Source organism: Pinus tabuliformis, chromosome 6 (assembly GCF_031772625.1).
Source record: "Pinus tabuliformis cultivar Carrire ecotype Pingquan chromosome 6, CPIR1, whole genome shotgun sequence".
Lineage (NCBI taxonomy): Eukaryota > Viridiplantae > Streptophyta > Pinopsida > Pinales > Pinaceae > Pinus > Pinus tabuliformis.
Genome location: NC_142292.1, coordinates 746213783 through 746236478, shown reverse-complemented (window position 1 = coordinate 746236478; position 22696 = coordinate 746213783). Strand labels below are relative to the sequence as shown.

General features: G+C 40.1%; 1 protein-coding gene across 1 annotated transcript in view; it reads right to left on the bottom strand.

Annotated features, from left to right (window-relative positions):
• The window catches only part of LOC149260891 (acetolactate synthase small subunit 2, chloroplastic-like), a 175469-nt gene extending 156888 nt beyond the window's left edge, over nt 1-18581 (bottom strand). Inside the window, exons 1-2 of the mRNA XM_089421270.1 lie at nt 18045-18581; nt 17636-17849 (exon numbers count right to left, since the gene is read on the bottom strand). Coding sequence (XP_089277396.1) covers nt 17636-17849; nt 18045-18319 — 489 coding nt within the window. The 5' untranslated portion in view covers nt 18320-18581. The remainder of the gene's footprint in view (nt 1-17635; nt 17850-18044) is intronic.
• Between the last annotated feature and the right edge of the window lie 4115 nt (nt 18582-22696).

Sequence of the window (22696 nt, the reverse complement as noted above, 5' to 3'; positions counted from 1 at the left end):
GACCCAAGGTGTGGGCAAGGAGAAGGGGCAAGCTAACCCAATGTGAACCCAGTGGAGGAATGTGGACCCAGGTGGGAGAAATGATGAATGGGGTAACAATGAGTGGAAATAGGATAGTATAAGCGAATAAGGGAGCATGACCACGCAACCAAAATCGGGGTTTCCCATGAAATATGATCCCTAAAGTCAAATGGTCAGCAAAAGAGATCCCACGAGACTAGAATACAAGCTTAATATCCAAAAGGGGGTCTACGGGACAAGGGCACTTTCTTTCCATTGAATCCCCCCATTAATCCATGCAAAGAAGTGTCCATGATAAGCAAACTACAATACTCAATTACCAAATGACAAGGCATACCTTTAGGTTCAGGAGGCCCACCTTCAAACATACGATCATGGCAGATGGGTGTGGGTCCAGGGACCACATGGCTCGCTCAGGTGGCGGAGAAATTGCACAATGAGCTAGCTGGTGGTTGCAAGGGGTTGTTAGCTGTCGGTTGAGGACCATCTTAGAGAAAATATATATATATATATATATCCTAGGGATACCACCCAAAAAATGGTGGGTAACAGGGCACAGACTATCCATCACTTTCATCCATGAATTAGTCATGTCATTATTCCTTTCATCGAAAAGTGATTCATCGGTTCATATTTGGCCTTCCTTCATGCCATACTGCCTTCTTCATGCCATGTTTCCTTAAGGATCTTTCATCCTACTACATGGACATCATGGGTGGAAGATATCTATAGATCTTCCCTTGGCAGCCCTACATATACCCATCCAGATATCATTCAAAAATAAAGGAATGAACATTTAAATCAAAATCACCTTTGTGATGGTATTTCATCATGACATCTTCTAGTTTGCATCAGCATCCTGCATACACATTGACACATCTCCAAAAGATACATACTATCAAGGGTCTCTTTCTTTTTCAGACTTCATCAAAGTCTTCATATCTTACACAGAGATATCCTAGTCAAATCTCTTAGTCCTCGGAAGTTGATTGTCTTTTCCATAGTTGCATATTTTATGATCTCTTCCTTTCTTTCTTCACACATTTCCTTCCTAGGAACTTTCAATTAGAGTTCCTCCAATTATTGTTATTGTCAATCATATGAGAACACATTATGTTGATTTCATCTAGACCATGAGTGACTCATGCCTTCCTGCATCCTTTCAAAGGAGGAGATCCTTTTCTTTTGATCATGCTCTCGAGATAGGCCATTTATCCATGTTACCTGCAACCATATGACATGACTCTACAATATCGAATACACGCAGACATACCTCATTTTCCTTATCATCCAAACTTCCTTCAGCAGCTTCCTAGATTGAAAGAGCTTCAATCCCTTGATTTGCTTTACCTCTTTTATCATCATACTATCATCCCATGAATTCCACAAGTTGGAATTCTTGATGAAACCCGTGCTTCCTTTTGATTAGTGAACCTTCCAATGAAGATTCCAATAGAGGATCTTGAGTATCATCATCCAGCAAATGTTTCCTTTTCACTGATGATGAGCTTTGTACCATATGACTTTTTCTTCCTTTTCCCATAAGTACCACTTATGTTACTAATGAGGTTTCTAAGAGCTATATCCTTCCATGGGTCACTGCCATAGACTCAGCTATCTTTCATGCTTCTCTATGATGATATCATGAGCTCTTGCTTTTATGATGCCATGATGCATCTTATCATTTTCCTTAGTGATTCATGATAGCCATATCTTACAACAGAGAACTTGAAAACAGGAACTTGAAAAGAATTAGGTGAGAAAGACTATCTCAATCATAGTAGAGATCTCTTACTTCCTCTTTCTTGGACTTCTTCTTTTCAGCTTCCTCCACTTCTTCGGTGATATGGGCTTCTTCTCTACCTCTTTTGATATTATCTTTCTTGAGCTTTGGACAATCTCTTTTGTAATGCCCATATTATTGACATCCATAGCATTGAACCTTAGCCAAGTTCTTCTTCTTTTTCTGAGGACCAAATTTTCCAAACTTTCCTCTTCTCTTTGTCATAGTAGCATATGCTTGATTTTGCTCACTTGATCCCATATTAGTTTTAGCTTTCAGCCTAGTTTCTTCAATCTTGCATAGTGACCATAGATCCTGGAATGGAGTAGCTTCTTTCTTCCCATAAATGCTTGAAGTAAAGTTATCCAATTCCTCTAGTAGTGCATTTAGTACTACAGTGGTCATCTCCTTGTCAGACATTACTTTCTCCTAGATCTTGAAGTTGATCCCTTCGCTCAGATATCCTCATAAAGTATGAGGCTATTTCATTTTATTTCGATATCCTTAGCTTGTAGAGTTCTTGCCTTAGAGAGATAACTTCTCCTGCAGTGCTTATAGAAAACAACTCTACCAATTTGTCATATATTTCTTTTGAGGTGTCGAGTTTAGATACATATGGAATGAGGGGATCCTTGATGGATTCTATGAGAATCCTTTGAGCCCTCACTTCCCCTTTCATAAACTTTGCAAGTGCTTGAGCATCTTCTTTTGTTGGTTTGGTGATAGATCCTTTGACATGATCCATAACCTCATTTTCAATGAGATTCAGATCTATCCTCTTCTTCCATGCAAGATAGTTTGAAGCCCCAACCAATTTGTTTCTTTCCTTGCAAAAAGACATTTTGACAGATTCAGACATAAATATACTTACTTGTGAAGATGCTTCTTCCACTCGTTGCCTCCTTGAATTTGATGATAATATAGATGATAGAGAACTTCTCCTTGATGAAGATAGATCTCTTCAAGAGTGATCCTTGACTTCACAAAGAAGGAGATCACTTTAGATCCTTTGATGGAGATATCATTGTTAATGATGATCAATGATGACTTCTTGATGCTTCTTGGATGATCTTCTATAATGGTAAGGTTTGTGCTTCAATAAGAGGAAATTTCCTTAGAACTTCTGAAGACGATGACAACATCCTTGATCGATCTTCTCTAGTAAGAAACTTGATGTATAAGTCCTTCAACTTGAGCAAGGTCTTTGTGGTCTTTTGAGATGACTTGAGGATTCCAAGACTTCTTGTTGGTGTAGACTTTCTTCTTCGATCTAGGGTTTTGATACTTCTCTTTGATATCCTTTGAGATTTGATCCTTGATTGCTTGTGTGACTCTTGATTGATGCCCTTCCTTGATTTTGTCACCTTAGCTCTGATACCATGTTGAAAAATCTAGGGTACCAAGATTAGGTGATTTCTCTTCTAATGATAACTGCTTGTGAATGCTTTTTACTTCTTTAGATTAGGATCTTCTCTTTTGCTTAGATTATTATTGTGTTCTTCATCAAGCAGTTACCAATGCATAAACAATAAAGAGACAAGAGACACGGAATGTAGGCGATCAGCCAAGGCCAAAACCTCTCCAACTTGAGAGGAAAACCCAAATGAATTCTTCTTCTTATAGAGACTTCAATTGACGAATACCAAGACCAAGACCCTTGACCTATTTGCCTCTCCAAGACCAAGTCACAAACCCTTCTTTCCAACTTCTTCTTCTTGACCAAGTCAACACTAGTCAAACTACCCTCCTTTACTATTGATCTCGGCTACTCTAAATTTTCGGCTCCTTTCTTGGCCTGCTTGTACCTATGCAATTTCGCACGTGTGCACTAGTAGAGGGAGATTTGAGATGCTTTCTTCTTTCGCTTAGCTTAGCGGCTTCTTCTTAAGGCTTTGGCCAGCAAGAATGATGATAGGTGACTTCCTTAGTAGTTTCCCTAGGGACTGTTATAGTCCTACTGCAAAAACCCTAATTTCTGCCACACTTGTGAAGAGAAAATACCCAAAAACAATGCTAGACTTCTTCGCTCTTCTTTCCTTTCACTTCGCTAGTTGTGAGACTGCTCCTTGTGATCTTCGCTCTCCTTCCTATTGCAGATTGCTTGACCGAATTTCTTGTCTTCAAGTGGAAGTCAAGCTACCTTATTTATAGTGTTCTACCCATGTAAATAAGCCAACATGCCTTTTGAAGATCATCTTGTCCTTTTTTTGTAAGTCGACTTTAAGGGGTGTTTGTGCTTGGTCTAGGAGGGTCTTTTGACTCTTTCAATGACTCACCATACATATGTAGCATGCCCAAGAAGGGTCCTTCATACATGACATTGACTCAATTTGACTTTATGACCAATCCTAAGGGCTCACAATGGGAGCCTTAACTAAAAATAAAATTCCTGGCTCATGAAACCCATGAGACAAGCATTACAAAAATAATTTTATTTTTCTTCTTTACATCGATTACATAAAATCACACGTCATTATGAAGATCAAACTTAGTTACACTTTTCAACATCCTCTAGCACAAGCTTTGGTTCACACTGAAATTAGCCCATGTGAATTATGGCATAGAAGATTAGGTCATCTTCATTTCAAAGTCCTTCCAACTCTAAGCTCCATAGTATATGGAATCCCTTAATTGAAAGATCACGAAGGAGTATGTAAGGGATGTGCATTGGGTAAGAATACGAAGAGACCATTTGGAAGAAGTGCTTCAACGTCAAAAGAAATCTTGGATCTCATTCACTCCAATGTATGTGGCCCTATGACTCCTAAATCACTTGGAGGTCATCTATATTATGTCACATTTATAGATGATCATTCAAGAAAGACCTAGGTTTACTCAATGAAAACCAAGGATAGAGTACTTGTAAAATTTCAAGAATTCAAAGCTGAAGTAGAGAATCTTGCAGAAAAAAGAATCAACATACGAAGATCTGATAATGGAGGAGAGTATACATCCAACGAAATTATAGCCTTCTGTAAGGAATCTGGGATTAAGAGAGAGTTGATAGTCCCATATAATCCCGAACAAAATGGAGTTGCAGAATGAAAGAAATGATCCATTGAATAAAGTGTAAAGGCAATGTTACATGATTAAGATCTACCAAAATTCTTGTGGGGTGAAGCCACGAAGACAGTAATATATATTCAAAATCGAAGTCCCCACAGGTCACTGGACAACAAGACTCCCAAAGAAGTATTCACTGGGAAGAAACCAACTGTAGAACATCTCCGTATCTTTGGGTGTCCCATATATATTCATATACCAAAGGACAAAAGAAAGAAGCTAGATCCATCAAGCATGAGAGGAACATTTGTTGGCTACAGCAACTCCTCTAAGGCTTATAGGATCTACATAAAGGAAGGACACCATATAGAAGTAAGTCGAGATGTCATATTTGACGAGAGTATTGCATTCAAGAAATCTAAGGAACTTCCCATGGACTCTGATGACGAAGAACTTCCAGTATTTGAAGAAGAAGTTAACAAGGAAGAAGAAGAGTCTCATCATGAAGACGAGAATCCCAGTGAACCCATTCAACCTGTGGTCCTCACTGAATCGAGAAAGAGACCTAACTGGTTGAAATCTACACTAGTTGATGCAAAAGGTCATGTTGCAGCGAAAGGCTCATTTAGAGAAAGCAAGAAACCCAAGGGATATTTTGGGGGTATGTTGCATACATGACAAAACTAATAGAAGCAGAGCCATCCACTTTGGAAGAGGTTGTCAATCATCATGAATGGAAGGATGCCATGAATGAAGAATATGAATCTATGAATAATGGAGTTTGGGAGATCGTACCTAGGCCCAAAGACAAATCTGTGGTAACTTCCAAGTGGATATATAAGACCAAACATGTGGCAAATTGAAGTATAGATAAGTATAAGGCAAGATTTGTGGCTAGGGGTTTCTCTCAACAAGAAGGCGTCGACTACGAAGAGATATTTGCTCCAATAGCAAGATATACAATGATTTGTTCATTGGTCTCTCTGGCAGCATCGATGGGATGGAACATCCACCAAATGGATGTCAAGATTGCATTTCTGAATGGCACAATAGATGAGGAATTCTATATAGAGCAACCCTTGGGATTTGAAGTTAAAGACAAGAAGGCATATGTTTGCAAATTGAAGAAAGCATTATATGGCCTCAAGCAAGCACCAAGGGCATGGTATGCTAGAATGGATGCATACTTACAAAGAATAGGCTCTTTATATCAAGGTTGTAGATGGAGAACCTGTAATCATTCTTCTGTATGTAGATGATCTTCTCTTGACAGGTGTAGAAGGTCAAATTGAAGAATGTAAGAAGCAACTAGCAGCAGAATTTGACATGAAGGATCTAGGGTTGATGCATTACTATTTGGGACTAGAAGTCTGGCAAGGACTTGATGAAGTTTATTTGGGTCAAGGAAAGTACGTGATCAAGATGTTGAAGAGGTTTGACATGATGGACTGCAAACCTATGACCACTCCAATGATCACAAACTTGAAGAGACTAAGGAGTTCTAAATCGAGCCTTGTGGATCCTTCCAAGTATAGACAACTGATTGGCTCATTGATGTACTTGGTTAATACTCATTGATGTACTTGGTGAATACTTGACCAAACATAGATTTTGCAATAAACATTCTCAGTCAATTCCGTGTGGATCCAAAGCATGACCATTGGATAGCAGCAAAACATATATTGAGATATTTGTGAGGAACTCTCCACTACTATCTTAAATATGATAGGAGGAATGATGCCCACCTGATTGGATATACAAATTCCGACTAGGGAGGTAGCGAGCAGATAGAAGAAGCACTACGGGAGGATGTTTCAGTTTGGGATCCTCTATGATCTCATGGATGAGCAGAAAGCAAGACACAGTTGCTTTGAGTAGTGTTGAGGCTGAGTATGTTGCAGCCTGTGAAGTAAGCAGAGAAGCAGTTTGGTTAAGGAAGCTGCTATCCGACCTATTCGAAGGAACGATGGACCCTACAGTGATACATTGTGACAACACCAGTTGTATATGATTGTCTAAAGACCCAGTATTTCATGGAAAGACAAAGCATATAAACAACAAGTATCACTATATTCGGGAGCTAGTACAAAATGGTGTGTTGCAGCTACAGTATATCTCCACTGATGAGTAGGTAGCTGACATATTAACGAAATCTCTTCCTAACAAGAAGCTTGTATACTTGAGAGACAAGCTTGGCTTGGTTGATATATCCTCCCTAGTTGAGAGGGAGAGATAGGCACATCATTCTTGTCTTCACTTGGGAAGATAGAATGGAGGATTGGGTAACCATTTGGCATTCAATACTCTTTGAGGATGAGGTAGGGCATCCAAGATAAGAGTAGTCGTGGACCGATATTCTTTGAGGACTAGCTATCCAAGACAAGAATAGTCCAAAGAAGGTCATACTCAGTGAACACCTGGGTAGAGTATGCACCTTGAGAGACAATGATGATGGTGTCTATAAATCATTGGTCTCGCCAACATTGTGCTGTAATCTTCTAAAGAGATAGAGATGTTAGTCAAGGCCTTGTTATGTGACAATGTTGGTTGATATGATGCTAGACAGATGGGTTACCAATCCGATCTCTTCAAATTAAGAATTGTTGTTTTTTCATGACCTTGGGTCTAGGATAGAATCTTAGAATCTCTGGCGCTACCAAACCAAGAATCACAACGATACTACTTTGCACAGCGGAATGTAAACAATAGTAAATCTACTAGTGCACAAAATATGGACAACTTTTACAGTTTTCAACCCAACTTCGTTATATTAATCAACATATAATACAACAATCTAGGGCTCCCGTACTAGGGATAATGGCCCTCATACATCCACTGATACAAGATACAAAATTGGGGCTTGGTGTCAGTCCATCGACAACCAATCTACCCTCAACAAGATACTCTGACCATCTGGCTGATGTAGTTGACTTCACAGCTCCCCTTGGTCGTACCATGTACCTGCCCAGTCCTTTGGCTCCCGATCTGCAGCACAGCCTCTATCAACGATCCAAGTCCATCTGGCCACTGAACCTCGGCTATCCAATCTGCTCACTAGTTGTGCCTTAGTCCATTAAGGGCACAACACATCGAGACTCCTATCGAGTTGTTCACAGCTCCACTTGTGAACAACTCTCAACTACTCAGGGACTTCAACCCACTATGGTCTTCCTGCGCTGCTTCGATGAAGACCAACATAGGACACGAAGGGCTGCCACCTATCACTGTAAGATGTCTATCTCTCACAATGAACACAGGCTAGGAGGACTACCCATCATCTGTTGTAGAAGTCCTTCTCCACACACAAGTCTAGGGCTACTCCGCTATTTCGTCAACCCTTGAGCTCAAAAACTGCCACTCTAGCAACCATCTAGGTCCATGAAGATGGTGCACATCAGGCTCCAACTTGGGCACTATCACGATGTCCTCCAGCAGACCATAAATGCCCAATCACTACCCACATTTGGTCCACTCTCACACTGCCCTCCAACAGTCCACGAGTGACCAAGTCTGTTGTAGCATCTGCTCCTAGTTAGGGTATCCAACACCTAGGAAACCCTTTCACATCGCTACTAACAGACTCCATCAATTAGTCCTCTCCTAGGACACCCATCCACCTAGTATCCAACCATCAACCAAGGTGACATATGCAACTTCTCGTTGTTGCTACCTTGCCTTTGGGATATGTGGAATCTGAAGTTTGGTTAGGGCACACCAGTCACCCTAAACCACTCTTCCAAACCTATGTATCCTCCTCCAAAAAATCGGCTCTCTTTGTTGTCCAAACCAGGCTTCTTGTGCATTGTTTTTGGGCCTTGGAAAAGCTTCACAAGACACCCTACAGCACCCTACAGCAAGCTTATTACTCTAGCGACTTAAGTCTGCCCCAAAAACAAGGAAGAAGGTTCAATTTAGGCTACAGCCTCTTTGAGATGACTGCGGCTCGGTGAGGAGACCTTCTTAAGGGCTCACGTCCGTCAAAACATGCCACCCTACACGCTATTGTAGCATCCCTTTTCCAGCGGCCCAAACAGAGATAACCACACACCAAAATAAGCACAAAATTGCACCCAAACTTACCTCTGCTCCTGCAGCCTAATCTGGCAAGGGAGACACATCCAAACACAAGAGAAAAGCACGTTAGTAGTCCACTAATCATGCACGCAAGCTGCTTCAAAGTTGTGGCTTTCTCTCTCAACGAAAAGCACCCTAAAATAGAGAATATATTGTTCAAAAACTCGTTCTCCTTGCCATAGCCTCCTTGCCTCAGATCCGTTGTTCAAATCAGAGCCCAAACTTGACATTTGATGCACATGTGATATGCCAAATAGCCTCAACAAGCCCTCTTATTTATACACTTCTCAAGGGCTCCAATGAATTTTTCAAGAGGGCTTAAACTAGACCTAGCCAACATGCTTCCCTTGACAAATTAGGCCCCACATAACTTCAAAAATCAATAACTCTTCAACGACAACTCGGAATTGGACGATTCTCGATGCGTTGGATTTGTCTCGTCGTCTACTATCATCCTCATCCATCACATGTCGTAATCTCGTTACGATTTTGGCCCAAACAGCGATGTGTGCAAAAGCCCAACCTTGGGTTTAAAGCCCACAAGGCCACTTGTGGAGCTCCTTCCTCCAAACCCTCGATCCTCAAGGCTTGGAGTACCTCCCAAGCTACAAAAATAAGCAAGGATGTCCATGTACCATGTATGAATACCTCCCTAGTTAAGAGGGAGTGTCGAAAAATGTGTAACTAGGTTCAGTCTTCATATAGATGAAATGTACTTTTGATTCTTGTAAAGTGTAAAATGAAAGAAAAATTATTATTATTATTTTTGGAGCATGGATTTCATGCTTAAGGTATTTTATTTTATAGGTCAAGCACCAATTGAGTGCTTCTAGGGTTTGTCCTAGGTCAAGAAATCAAAAGAGACATTGTCACAAGTTGAAGACCCCATCAGGCACATTGTAACTTGTAAAGAAAATTATTTTTGTCTTAAAAAGTGTCTAGAAACCCTCCAAGACCAAGTCGACCTGGCAGCTAGCAAGTCGGCCTAAAGGAAGAGCCAAGTCCACCCTTGAAGAGCTTATAAATAGAAGAGAACTTGTCCTAAATGAAGGACATTCAATAACCACTCATTCTAGCGAAGCAAGAGGAAGAAGAAGACAGCGAAGGAAAGGAGGACAAAGGAGATTTGTGTTTGGGCTAATTTTCTCTCACATGTGCTAAGGAGAACTAGGGTTTCTACAACAAGACCTAGGGTTTCTATCTTCAAGTTCGATCTTGGAGAAAAGGAGACAAGCAGGTCAAGCGAAGGTCACCAAGGGTAATCCTCATGCTCTTAAAGTGATGGAAGGTCAAGCGAAGGTCAGAGGAGGGCTTAGAAGGCAAATCGAAGCTCACACATGTGGCAGCAGCAATTGCTGGGGAGGCAAATTTCATATCTGCAGTGGACGCCAAAATTTCTACAACTGGAGGTCAAAGAAGTGCTACTAGAAGAGATTTGACTAGGTTTGACAAGATCAGGGTTAACACATCATCCGGAGAGGTTGGTCTTCGTCTTGGAGGGTTCTAAAGTCGGTCTTAAGGTCTTGGAATTCGTCAATTGAAGAATCTATAAGAAAGAGAAGAGATTTGCGAATTTTCCTCTCAAGTGGAGAGCTTTTGGCCCTGGCTTGCAGCCTATATTATGTGTTCTTGTTCTTCTTGTTTTGGTAGTTGTTTGATGATTCACACATATAATAATAAGTAACATGTTGAGAAATCTAGGGCATAGTAATTAAGTGATTTCTCTTCTATTAGTAATTGCTTGTGAGTGCATTTTACTTCTTTAGATTATGAACTTCTTTTATTTAGGTTATTAGTGTTATTCTTCATCAAACAACTACCAATGCATAAACCATAAAGAGACAAGAGACACAGAATATAGGCTATCAGCTAGGGCCAAAACCTCTCACTCTTTGAGAGGAAAACCCGAACAAACTCCTCTTATAATAGAGATTCCAATTGACGAATACCAAGACCAAACGCTTGACCTATTTGCCACTCCAAGACCAAGTCACAAATCTTCCTTGATGGGATCCTTCTTGCTTGAGTCGAACCTCTGCTTCTCCTTCGCGACTACCCTTTAGAATTCAATTTCATCTTCACTACTTCAGACCTGTACCTTACTTCGGCTTCCTAGGGAACCTTAGATGCAACATGCATGAGATATCTTATGGCAATCCAACCCCTTAATCTCCTTCGTTGATTTGAATGATCTATTCTTCTAACTCGGCTTCTTCAGCAGACCTCGCTCTTTTCTGCAATAATAACAGTCCTCTTCTTTCACATGTGTGAGAGGAGTTCTGCCCAAAAACAGTCCCAAAATAAGTATGTCGACTTCGTTGTTCCTTTCCTTCACTTCGCTGGTTCTAGGGCTTCTATTATGACCTTCACACTTCCGACTTCAGATTTCACTTCACTGAAATTATGTGTCTAGAATGGAATGCAAGCTACCTATTTATAGTTGTCTCCCAAGGTAATAAGTCGACTTGAATAGTGTGAGCCGACATCACTGTTTGAAGGAATTAATTAATTTCATTTGAAGCCGACTTGAAGAGGGATGCCTTGTGCTTGTCTTGGAGGGATACTTGACATTTCTATTGACTCTTACATAACTGTAATATGTCCAAGAAAGGTCTTTTATACATGACATAGACTCAAATTGATTTTATGACCAATCCTAAGGACTCACAATGGGAGTCATACTAAAATCAAATTTCTTGCTCATGAAACCCATGAGATAAGTATTAGAATAATAATTTTATTTTTATTCTTTTCATTAATTACATAAAAACATAATTACACGTCATTATGAAGACAGAACCTAGTTATTTTTCAACACTCCCTCTTAACTAGGGAGGTATTCATAATGGTACTTGGTCATTCTCAATCTGAAGAATTTCTCATAAGAAGAGTCGAATTGGTAACCCATTTTTATAGCATCATATCAACTAACATTATCACATAGAAAGGCCTTGACTAACAGCTCTATCTCTCCACGAGATCCGAGCACAATGCTGGCAAGACCAATGATATATAGACACCCTCATCATTGTCTCTCTCGGAACATACCCCACCCAGGTTCTCAAGGTGTGTTCCACCAGGACTATTCTTATCTTGGATTCCTGGTCCTCAAAGAATATCGGTCCTCAACGACTACTCTCATCTTGGATGCCCTAATACATCCTCAAAGAGCATCGAATGCCAGATGCTTACCCAATCCTCCATTCTATCTTCCCAAGTGAAGACAAGAATGATGTGTCCAGCTCTCCCTCTTAATTAGGGAGGACATAACTATTCCAATAAAGGAATGCACTCATTCCTACGTAAGGAATGTACCTAAGCTCCCTCTTGGCTTAGGAATTTCCAAGTTTCTTCCAAGTAAGAAACGTGTTTCCAGGCTCCCTCTTAATTAGGGACCTACAGCAACTCCTTGGTGGAGATAATGGGACAACCAACTGCTTGAAGAACTCCTCCTCACGATGTCATGAACTTTCTTTTCATCATTCAGGAGTCTTCATATTTTGGGACTTCTTCTTAGGGCATAGACCATCCATCACTTTCATTCATGAGTTAGTCATGTCATCATCAGAAAGTAATCCATCAGTCCATATCTAGCCTTCCGTCATGCCATGTTGTTTTCTTCATTGCATGTTTACTTAAGGAGTTTTCATCCTACTGCATGTGCATCGGTGGTGGAAGACATCCATAGATCTTCCCTTGGCAACCCTGCATAAACCCATCCAGATATTTAATCAAAAATAAAGGAATGAACATTAAAATCAACATTACCTCTATGATGGTCACTTATGGTAGCATCTTTTAGTTTGCATCAGCATCCTGCATACATATCAACACATCTCCCAAAGATATATATTGTCAAGGGTCTCTTTCTTTTTTAGATTCCGTCAGTCTTCATATCTTCCATGGTGATATCCTAGTCAAATCTTCTTGGTCTTTCAGATGTTGATAGCCTTTACCATGGTTGCATATTCCATGATCTCTTCCTTCCTTTCGTCACACATCTCATTCCTAGGAGATTCCAATCAAAGTTCCTCAATTTTTGTCAACTACATCATACTTCATATAAGGTCATATTATGTTGATTTCATCTAGTGAATGTATGACTCATGCATTCTTGCATTTCTTCGAGGGAGGAGATCCTTCCTTTTGATTATGCTCTCAAGATAGAGCATTGATCCATGTTACCTGCAACCATATGACATGACTTCCACAATATCAAATGTAAGCATACATACCTCATTTTTCCTTTGGGTCGTCCAGACTTCCTGCAGCAGCTTCCTTGATTGAAAGAGTTTCAATCCCTTGATTTGCTTTACTTTTATGTCATCATACCATCATCCCATGAATTCCACAAGTTTGGAATTCTTGATGAAACACTTGCTTCCTCTCTTGATCAATGAACCTTTCAATGAAGATTCCATCAGAGAATCTTGAGGATCTATAGTATCCCCATCAGCAGATGTTTCCTTTTGACAGATGTATGATAAACCTTGTACTAGATGACCTTGCCACTTATGTTGCAATGAGATTCCCAAGAGCTATATCCTTGACTTCCATAGATTCTAACCATCTTTCATGCTTCTCTATGATGATTTCTCGAGCTCGTGCTTCCAATGCTCCTATGATGCCTTGATGCATCCCATTTAGTGAATAATGATAGCCATATCTTACAATAGAAGACTTAGGAACTTGAGAAGAACTTAGGTGAGGAAGACTATCTCAGTAATAAATATCTCTTACTTCCTTTTCGTTGGACTTCTTCTTTTCAGCTTCCTCTACTTCTTGACCTTAGGACAATCTCTTTTGTAGTGTCCATATTCTTGACACCCATAGCATTGAATTTTAGACATGTCCCTTTTCTTTTTCCAAGAACCAGACTTTCCAAATTTTCCCTTTCTTCTTGTCATTGCAGCATAAGCTTGATTTTGCTCACCTGCTCCCACATCAGATTTGGCCTTTAGTCTAGATTCTTCAATCTTGCATAGTGACCATAGATCCTGGAATGGAGTAGCTTCTTTCTTCCCATAAATACTTGAAGTGAAGTTACCCCACTCCTCCAGTAGTGCATTTAATACAACTGTAGTCATTTCTATATCAGACATGACTTCTCCCAAATCTTGTAGTTGTTCTCAAATCTCAAATATCCTCATAAAGTATGAGGCCATTCCATCTTCCCTTGACATCTTTAGCTTGCAAAGTTCTTGCCTTAATGAGATGACTTCTCCCGCAGTGCTTACGGAATATAACTCTACCAATTTGTCATAGATTTCTTTTGAAGTTTCGAGTTTAGATACATATGGGATGAGCAGATCCTTGATGGATTCTATGAGAATACTTTGAGCCCTAACTTCCCCTTTCATATACTTGGCAAGAGCTTGAGCATCTTCCTCTCTTGGTTTAGTGATAGAACCTTTGACATGTTCCATAACCTCATTTTCAATGAGATTCAAATCTATCATTTTCTTCCATGCAAGATAGTTTGAAGCCCCAACCAATTTGTTGCTTTCCTTGCAAAAAGACATTTTGACATATTCAGATGTGGACATAAATATACTTACTTGATAGGATGCTCCTTCTTCTTGTTGCTTTCTTGATGTTGATGGTGATATAGAGGATAGAAAACTTCTCATTGATGAAGGTAATTTTCTTCAAGAATGGTCCTTAATCCCACAGAGAGTGAGATGATACCGCCTTTTGATCTAGCTTCCTTTGGATGAATAGTCTTCAAAACACTTTGACTTGAGTAGATGTAGGGTTTTGGCCTTCTTCCTCTTGATGATGATCCCAATACTTCTCTGTAGACTTCCTTGATCTAGGGTTATGATGCTTCCTTTGACTTCAAGATGATCTTCGCTTTGATGCCTTCCTTGAGATTTGAGACTTGAGTGTCTCTTGATAAGATGCCCTTCCTTGACTTAGTCACCTTAGCTCTAAAACCATGTTGACAAATCTAGACCATAACAATTAAGTGATTTATCTTCTATTAGTAACTACTTGTGAGTGATTTTTACTTCTTTAGATTAGGATCTTCTTTTATTTAGGTTACTAGTATTCTTCTTCATCAAACAACTACCAATGCATAAACCATAAAGAGACAAGAGGCACAGAATATAGGCTATCATTCAGGGCCAAAACCTCTCACTCTTTGAGAGGAAAACCCGAACAAATTCTTCTTCTTATAGAGATTCCAATTGACGAATACCAAGACCAAACCCTTGACCTATTTGCCACTCCAAGACCAAGTCACAAATCTTCCTTGATGGGATCCTTCTTGCTTGAGTCAAACCTTTGCTTCTCCTTCTCGGGTACACTTTAGAATTTGGTTTCCATTTCACTACTTCAGACCTGTACCTTACTTCAGCTTCCTAGGGAACCTTAGATGCAACACACATGAGATATTTTATGGCAATCCAACCCCTTAATCTCCTTCACTGATCTGAATGATCTCTTCTTCTAACTCGGCTTCTTCTGCAGACTTCACTCTTTTCTACAGTAATATCAGTCCCCTTTTTCCACACGTGTGAGAGGAGTTATGCCCAAAAACAGTCCCAAAATAAGTTTGTTGACTTCGTTGCTCCTTTACTTCACTTCACTGGTTTTAGGGCTTCTGTTATGACCTTCGCACTTCAGACTTCACTTCATCGAAATTTTGTGTCTAGAATGGAATGTGAGTTGCCTATTTATAGTCATCTCCCAAGGTAATAAGCAGACTTGAATAGTGTGAGCCGAATGACTGTTTGGAGCGATTAATTAATTTCATTTGAAGCTGACTTGAAGAGGGATGCCTTGTGCTTGTCTTGGAGGGCTACTTGACATTTCTATTGACTCTTAAATAAGTGTAATATGCCCAAGAAGACCCGAGTCTTTCATACATGACATAGACTCAAATTGATTTTATGACCAATCCTAAGGACTCAAAATGGGAGTCATACTAAAAATCAAATTCCTTGCTCGTGAAACCCATAAGACAAGTATTATAATAATTATTATATTTTTCTTATTTTCGTTAACTACATAAAAACATAATTACACGTGTCATTATGAAGACCGAACCTAGTTACTTTTCAAAAATTCAATATAACAAAGCTAATAAGTAAAAGGACATCACAAGCAATTATCAAGTAAAGAGAAATCTATATAAACATTGCCCTTTTGATTTCTCAACACACCTCCTCCTCAATAACCCATTGAGAAACGTTGTCTTCACATCCATCTAATGTATCCTCCACCCCATTTCTGAAGCAATAATATATCATGGCCCTGATAGAAGCGCAACTTGCGACTAGAGCAAATGTCTCCTCATAGTCCACTCCCTCCCTCTAGGAGAACCCTCTCACCACAAGACTACCCTTGTACTTTTCAATACTGTCATCTGCAACATGTTTGATCTTATAGATCCACTCAAAATTGACCATCGATTTCCCCTCTGGTCTGGAAACAATGTCCCACAGATCATTCTTCAAGTTGGAGGCATACTTCTCCATAATGGCATCTCTCCAAACTTGTTGGCCTACTACCTCATCATAACTACTAAGATTAGAGTCAATGTTGTCACTCATGAGCATCATGTAACTAGGAAACAATCTCGCTGGTTTGCTCTCCCTAAAAATCCATCCTAGGAGCTTCCATATGTTCCTCAACATCCCTAAGAGTCTGCTCCAACCATCTTGGCCTCCTCCTAGTGGAAATAGAAGGTGCTCCTGCTCCTCCTCCTGATCTGATGGCTGAGTACCCATTGTTGATATTGTTGCCCTCTCCTCAACCTTCGGAACCTCTCACTCTCGATCAACTGCCACCACTAGTACTGAATCATGTGACTTCCTGGAGGCCCTTTGCTCCTCGAACCTCATGTCCCTGCTTACCACAACCTTCCCTTGTGATGGGATATACACCTCATATCCCTTGGAAGTCTCAGTCTGCCCTACAAAAATGCCATTCTGTCTCGAAGGCTCCAACTTGGTCCCTCTTCTGATGGCATATGGATGTACACTAGACATCTGAAGATGTAGAAATGCCCCACCTCCGGTTTCATTCCTGTCAACACCTCCTCCGAAGTCTTGTCCTCCAATATATCGAATAAAGCTCCATGTGCTCATTAAACATTAAGCTTATATGATAAAAATTAAAATCAAATGCCAACATTGAACATACCATATCTTGTTCAAAATTTAAAAACATGTCAGTTATCCACAGTGGAAGCTTAGTGTTCAAAATGGAACTTGAAATCCTACCTGAAGTTAGATATTCGGCTTGAAGTTCAGCCAGGGTTGAAGGTTCGGTGAATTTCAAATTTCAAGCTTTCACTGAACATGACGACTAAGCTGTAATGAAGAGCTGCAAAATAGCAGTTGGGACCTGTGCCAAAGAATGACGATGCTCAGTCTCCGCCTGCCAATCGGTGACCTCTCGCACCTTTAGCGCGTTATGCTTAATGCAGTTTATTGGCAAGGTTTTGGTATCCTGTATAGTTTGGGATTAATGTTGTTATAATGGTGCCTTGAACTCGGTAATAGTTTGCATTGTTTACCCTTTGATTTCGGGGGGCTGCGACACTCGAGTTTTATTCTTTTTCCTCCTTTTTTTTGGTTGGTTCTGGAGAATTGGTTGATTCTTGATGGAGTGCCACGTTTTTCCTTTGGGAATCTCTATACTATATTGTTTATTGAGCGAATATTGAAGCATAACTTTTTTTAATGATAATACTGATAAAACAGCCCACGAGATTTTATTGTGGGAAAAGGAATGAAGACTGACCTTCCAGACATTGACAAGCTTATAGAGCTGCTGGGTGACCTGCTGCAACACTCTGTCAGTACCAGAAACAACAATGGTGAAGAGGGCTTTGTCTTTGTTAAGCCCAACTGCCAATGACTCAATGTTGTATCCTCTTCTCGCAAACACGCCTGCAATGCGGTTTATCATCCCACTTTCATCCCCGACAAATACAGAAATTGTGTGGCGTTTGACCCTGTCAGTTGCATCCAATTTCAATCAGCCCCTACCCAGTTCACAAACTTCTCTAGCAATAGTCATAGCATGCATTATCAGGCCTGGGGCGTAAACTATGCATACCCTTCTGTACAAAGCCAATACAGAGCAAAAAGAATGCACATTACCAGACCTTTTTCAGAGACCATAATCACAAAAATGCCACTAAACATACTTGGATATAGTTCTTGAGGGAGCTGTATCAGGTACTGCCACTTGCGTGGTTGCTCTGCAATGAAGGGAAGCACCCTTACAATGAAGGTCGTTACCCTTGTTGTTTAGGGTCAGAACAGAGATTTGCCTTGTTGGAGCTAATTGTGCCCATAATCCACTGTAAGAAATGGGTATTCTGGAATCCGATGAATATGTGCCTTCCAAGAGTTTCGCATTGAGCACAGGAGTGCTCATGGTTCGGGAAACAGCGCTTGAAGCAACTATGGCGGCGGCCATTGGCACACGTAAATAAATTCCCCACCTCGAGCTTCTGTGAAATTTAACTTGAATAGCCCTCTAAAGGCTTATCAAGGTCTTAAATGTCAAGAAGTAGAAGGCAAATCATACACGTTCACCCTTGATTGGACTGTGTGCTATTCAAAAACCCATGAGCGTGAAGACCAGCTTGGACTCGTGCGAGATCAGATTTTCTTTACAGGGATATAAATTATTTCAATACATGAACTACGGCTTCTTCCGACGAGTCTGAACGAGATTTTAACGGGTTAGTGAGTTCATTGAGAAAATCAAATCTTTTGGTTTAAGATAAAGACTTATTTATTTAGATTTATTTTAAATTTGTATGTCAACTGAATTCATTGGTAAAAGTTGTATAAAAAGGCAGATTTTTTTAATATATTTCAAAATTTTGATTTTTTCAAATACAAAATTAAATTAAGTAAAGTTTTTTTCGCTAGAAATTATATAAGATAATTTTTTGGCCGACGTGTTTTGAACCAACAAGTGTGGTTTATCATGATCCTCATGATAAACCACACTTGTTGGTTCGAAACACGTCGGCCAAAAAATTATCTTATGTGATTTCTACCTAAAGACTTTGCTTAATTCATTATAGATCATAGAACCTTGAATACAGAAAATTAAATTAAATTATTATAAATAATATAATTATATATAGAGAAAGAGATATATATATATATATAATATTAAATGGCTAGAAATAATATAATAAAGGTTGGAGAGTATCTCAAAGTAAATATGTCTTTCAAAACTACTAGGATCATGAAGGTAGCTCAGACCTCGGTTAAGTTGATCCATGGGAAGGGTCGTTTGAAGACCTAAATTTCACATTTCATGGGCACAACCACATTCAACAGCTTGATTATGAGGAATTGCTTTTTCGTTGTTGACAATGTCATAAGCAAGGCCATTTGGTAAGAGATTGCCCCCTTGGTTTCAGAGAAAAACGGAGGCAGGGCCCTGGGTCGAAATTTGTGGGCGAACATGTGCGGTTTAGGGAAGGTCGTATCTCACCGAGGGGCAATGTGAGGTAGGTGCGGTCATAGGTGGAGCATATGGATCCTGATCCTAATTAGGGCAAGGAGGTAGATTAGAATGTGGTCTTGGAGGGTGAGAGTGAGGACTAGTCGGTTGCGCAAGTGGCAAGCCTTAGGGAAGACTAGCCTTCTCTTCCTGCAAGTACTTTATTTTCTACTCCCTCTTGTCATGCATCCCAAATGTTTACTATTATGTCGTCAAACTTTGGGCATGGTCCTTCCAGGCCAGTTTCTTCTTCTTCAGTTAATCATCACATGAAGCAACATCTTGATACTCTCGGTAGCATTATAACCACTACTATCCTTGTAACATCTTCATTTGAACACATGTCTGAGTTGACTTTGTTTCCCTTGGTGAACCCTCATTATAATCTTCAGTCTAGGATGCCTTGACTAGGTCGGGGGTCTTGGGGTATTGATACCTAAGGTTGGCCCTGGTAAGTCCAGAGGAAGGAAATCAAGTCTCTCCAAGGCTCAACTGAAGGCCCATTTAGCTATTGTCGATGGTAAACTATAATCCCTTAATGGGGCGCTTAGAGCAGCGCAGGCATTTGATTCGTTTCCATCATGATTGCTAATTCTTTTTTATCCAAATTCTCTTTGCTACCAAAATTAACCAAGATCTTTTACTTCTATGATGTTAGCAGAATTGCATGTGAAAGAGTATGAAAAACCACATGTGCATACTTTAGAGAAGAGGAAACATAATGACAGCCATCAAATCAAAGAACACAAACAAGTTGATAACAGAGTTCACCTAGTGTGAGTTACGCCTCTGGGCCCGGTGTCAAGAGTGGGGAGGCCGCTTCATTAAATGTTGCAAGATGGTGATGATTACATGGTGTATTCTTGGTCATTACAATGATAAACTTCCTCAACTAGAGTGGCATGTCCCTCCACGTGACATCTCCTATAGGAACTCTCACTCATCTAAGGTCTCCTCTAGCATGACAACATAGCAAATTCTCACATGAAGTGGCTTATAAGTATCCTCCAACAAAATAGTAAACAAGGATCTCAACATCAAAATCATCATCTCAGCGAATCAAAAGAAAGACACGGCATCACTACATCATATACCTCCACTTTCGGGGATGGCTTGAAAATGCATAGCTCTACTAAAGAAACAGACTGCACCGTTGAATTTGTGGCACAAAATCGTGTCAAATAATTGTAAACTCGACCCATTTCTAACACTATCGAAATTTGGACCCTCAAGAATATCAAAGATTCCCCAAAGATTCCTCCTCACTAGTGGACTGGAATTTTGTTGCTTAGATGAAAAATCTGACTTCACCATTGCGCTCCTTGTGAAAAACTGAGTAAAATGAGTATAAAGTCGGGTTGGTTATGAATTGTCAAAGTTTGGCCCCCAGGGAATCTTTTAGATTCCTCATGATTCCAAAAAGATTCCTCTTTGCAAGTTGACTAAAGATTTGCTACTCAGATTTGAAAACCGATCATGTCATCAGACTCGGCGAAATTATGGTTCGTTTGAGTATAAAGTTGGCATGATTATGTCACTGTGGAAATTTGGCATCAAGGGAATCTTTTAGATTCCTCATGATTCCACAAAGATTCCTCTGTGCAAGTTCACTGAAGGTTTACTGCTCAAATCCAAAAACTGATCATGCCATCAAACTCCTAGCAGAATTCTGGTTCATTTAAGTATAAAGTTGGCGTGATTTTGTCACTATCAAAATCAGCCTCAAAGGGAATCTCAAGATTCCTCAAGCATCAAATAACATTTCTACAGAGATTCCTTGAGAATCTGTCTTGAAATTTGTGTCAGCAGAGTTCCACCCTGGTCGTGGTTCCCACACGTCAGGTTTCTGCACCTTGGCCCTTGCACTCATTTTTTCATTCGGCATCTGTTCCCCCCTCGATGAATGGAAAAATGGTGGTTTAATATCATTTGTGTGGCCGTTAATAACAAAGTCATGCTCATTAAGCACTTGGTTAGACTATGGATGGGTTGTTGACCTCAATGGAGGTCATGGGTTCAAAACTCGTCCACACCCACATATGGCATATCATTTTAAATTTGGTGTGGCATTTAGGGTTCCATTGTTTTTTATGGTTGGCAGAGGGCATTGGTTTATGGAGGTGACATATAGTAGGGCTGCCCGTGGGGTGAGTCAGCCGTCACCACTGGGCAAGTTTGATCCCCGCCAACCCCTCAATATAATATGGCCATGTGGTCGTCGATTGAACGAGGTCCTGGCCACCCGCGGCCTTGATCCATTAACTTTGTTATTTTTTTTATATATAATAAAGGGTTGGGGCTCGGTTCGCTGGACTTGACCGTCGGTCAACCGACTCTCTTTTTAATATTTTTTTTGTTATTAAAAAAATGACAAAAGAATTTGACCCGATTTTTGGGTTTATCAAACAAATTAAAGAGGCGACAAATTCGACCATTCAAGTCACATCGCTAATAAGTGTCAAATTATTGCCTCATTAGTGACAGCCAAATTTAGTCGAACCCCCAACTTTAGCAGACTTCCAAATTTAGTTGGCACCCCTGCCAAATTTAGCAAATGGGCCTAGTTTGACCAAAATTTTAGTTGTCCATAACTTTCACATACAAACTCAGATTGAGGTATCCTTTGCACCGTCGAAAAGGTTGCGATGAGCTCTTCGATCTAACCCTAGTTTCATTGCAATACAATAACTTTTACTTTTGAGCTTTTCCTAAGTCCTCTTTGATTTCTAAGTGTTTTTGGAGCCACCTGGATCATTCGTCCCCACTGAGGATCTTTTGGTCCTCCAAAAGCATGAACATAATATGCAATCTACTTTACTCCCTTGTCTGCACAACAAGTGCCCTGATAGGCCACACTTCCTTCTCCTTCACCTTTGTTCTTCAGAGCCATAAGTGATGAACCGATACCTGTATCTCCTGCAAACCTGTAGTACAATATTTGCAAACTACATGTTCAATTACATGACCAATCATGACCCAAGCATCCCTATACTTTCGAAGAGTTTATAAGACACACTCTTTGGTCAAGTGTACATCACAATATAAACCAATACCCCAACTAATAAAAAGAGGCCAAAACATCATCATGTTGCTTCCCTAAGTGATGGAAATCACATCATCACTTTACAACCATTTCGCAACATATGATTTACAATAATATGCCCATGACAAGATGTTATACCTAATAAAAACATTTCTCACTCATCAAAGTGAATGGGTCATCGTCCTGGGGTTGATTCGCTTATTGAATAACTTTTTCAACTGGTTCCTGCACGAGCGCTTTGTCCTTGAGACGTTGCTCTGGATGGAGCCTCTAACATGTGGCTCTTT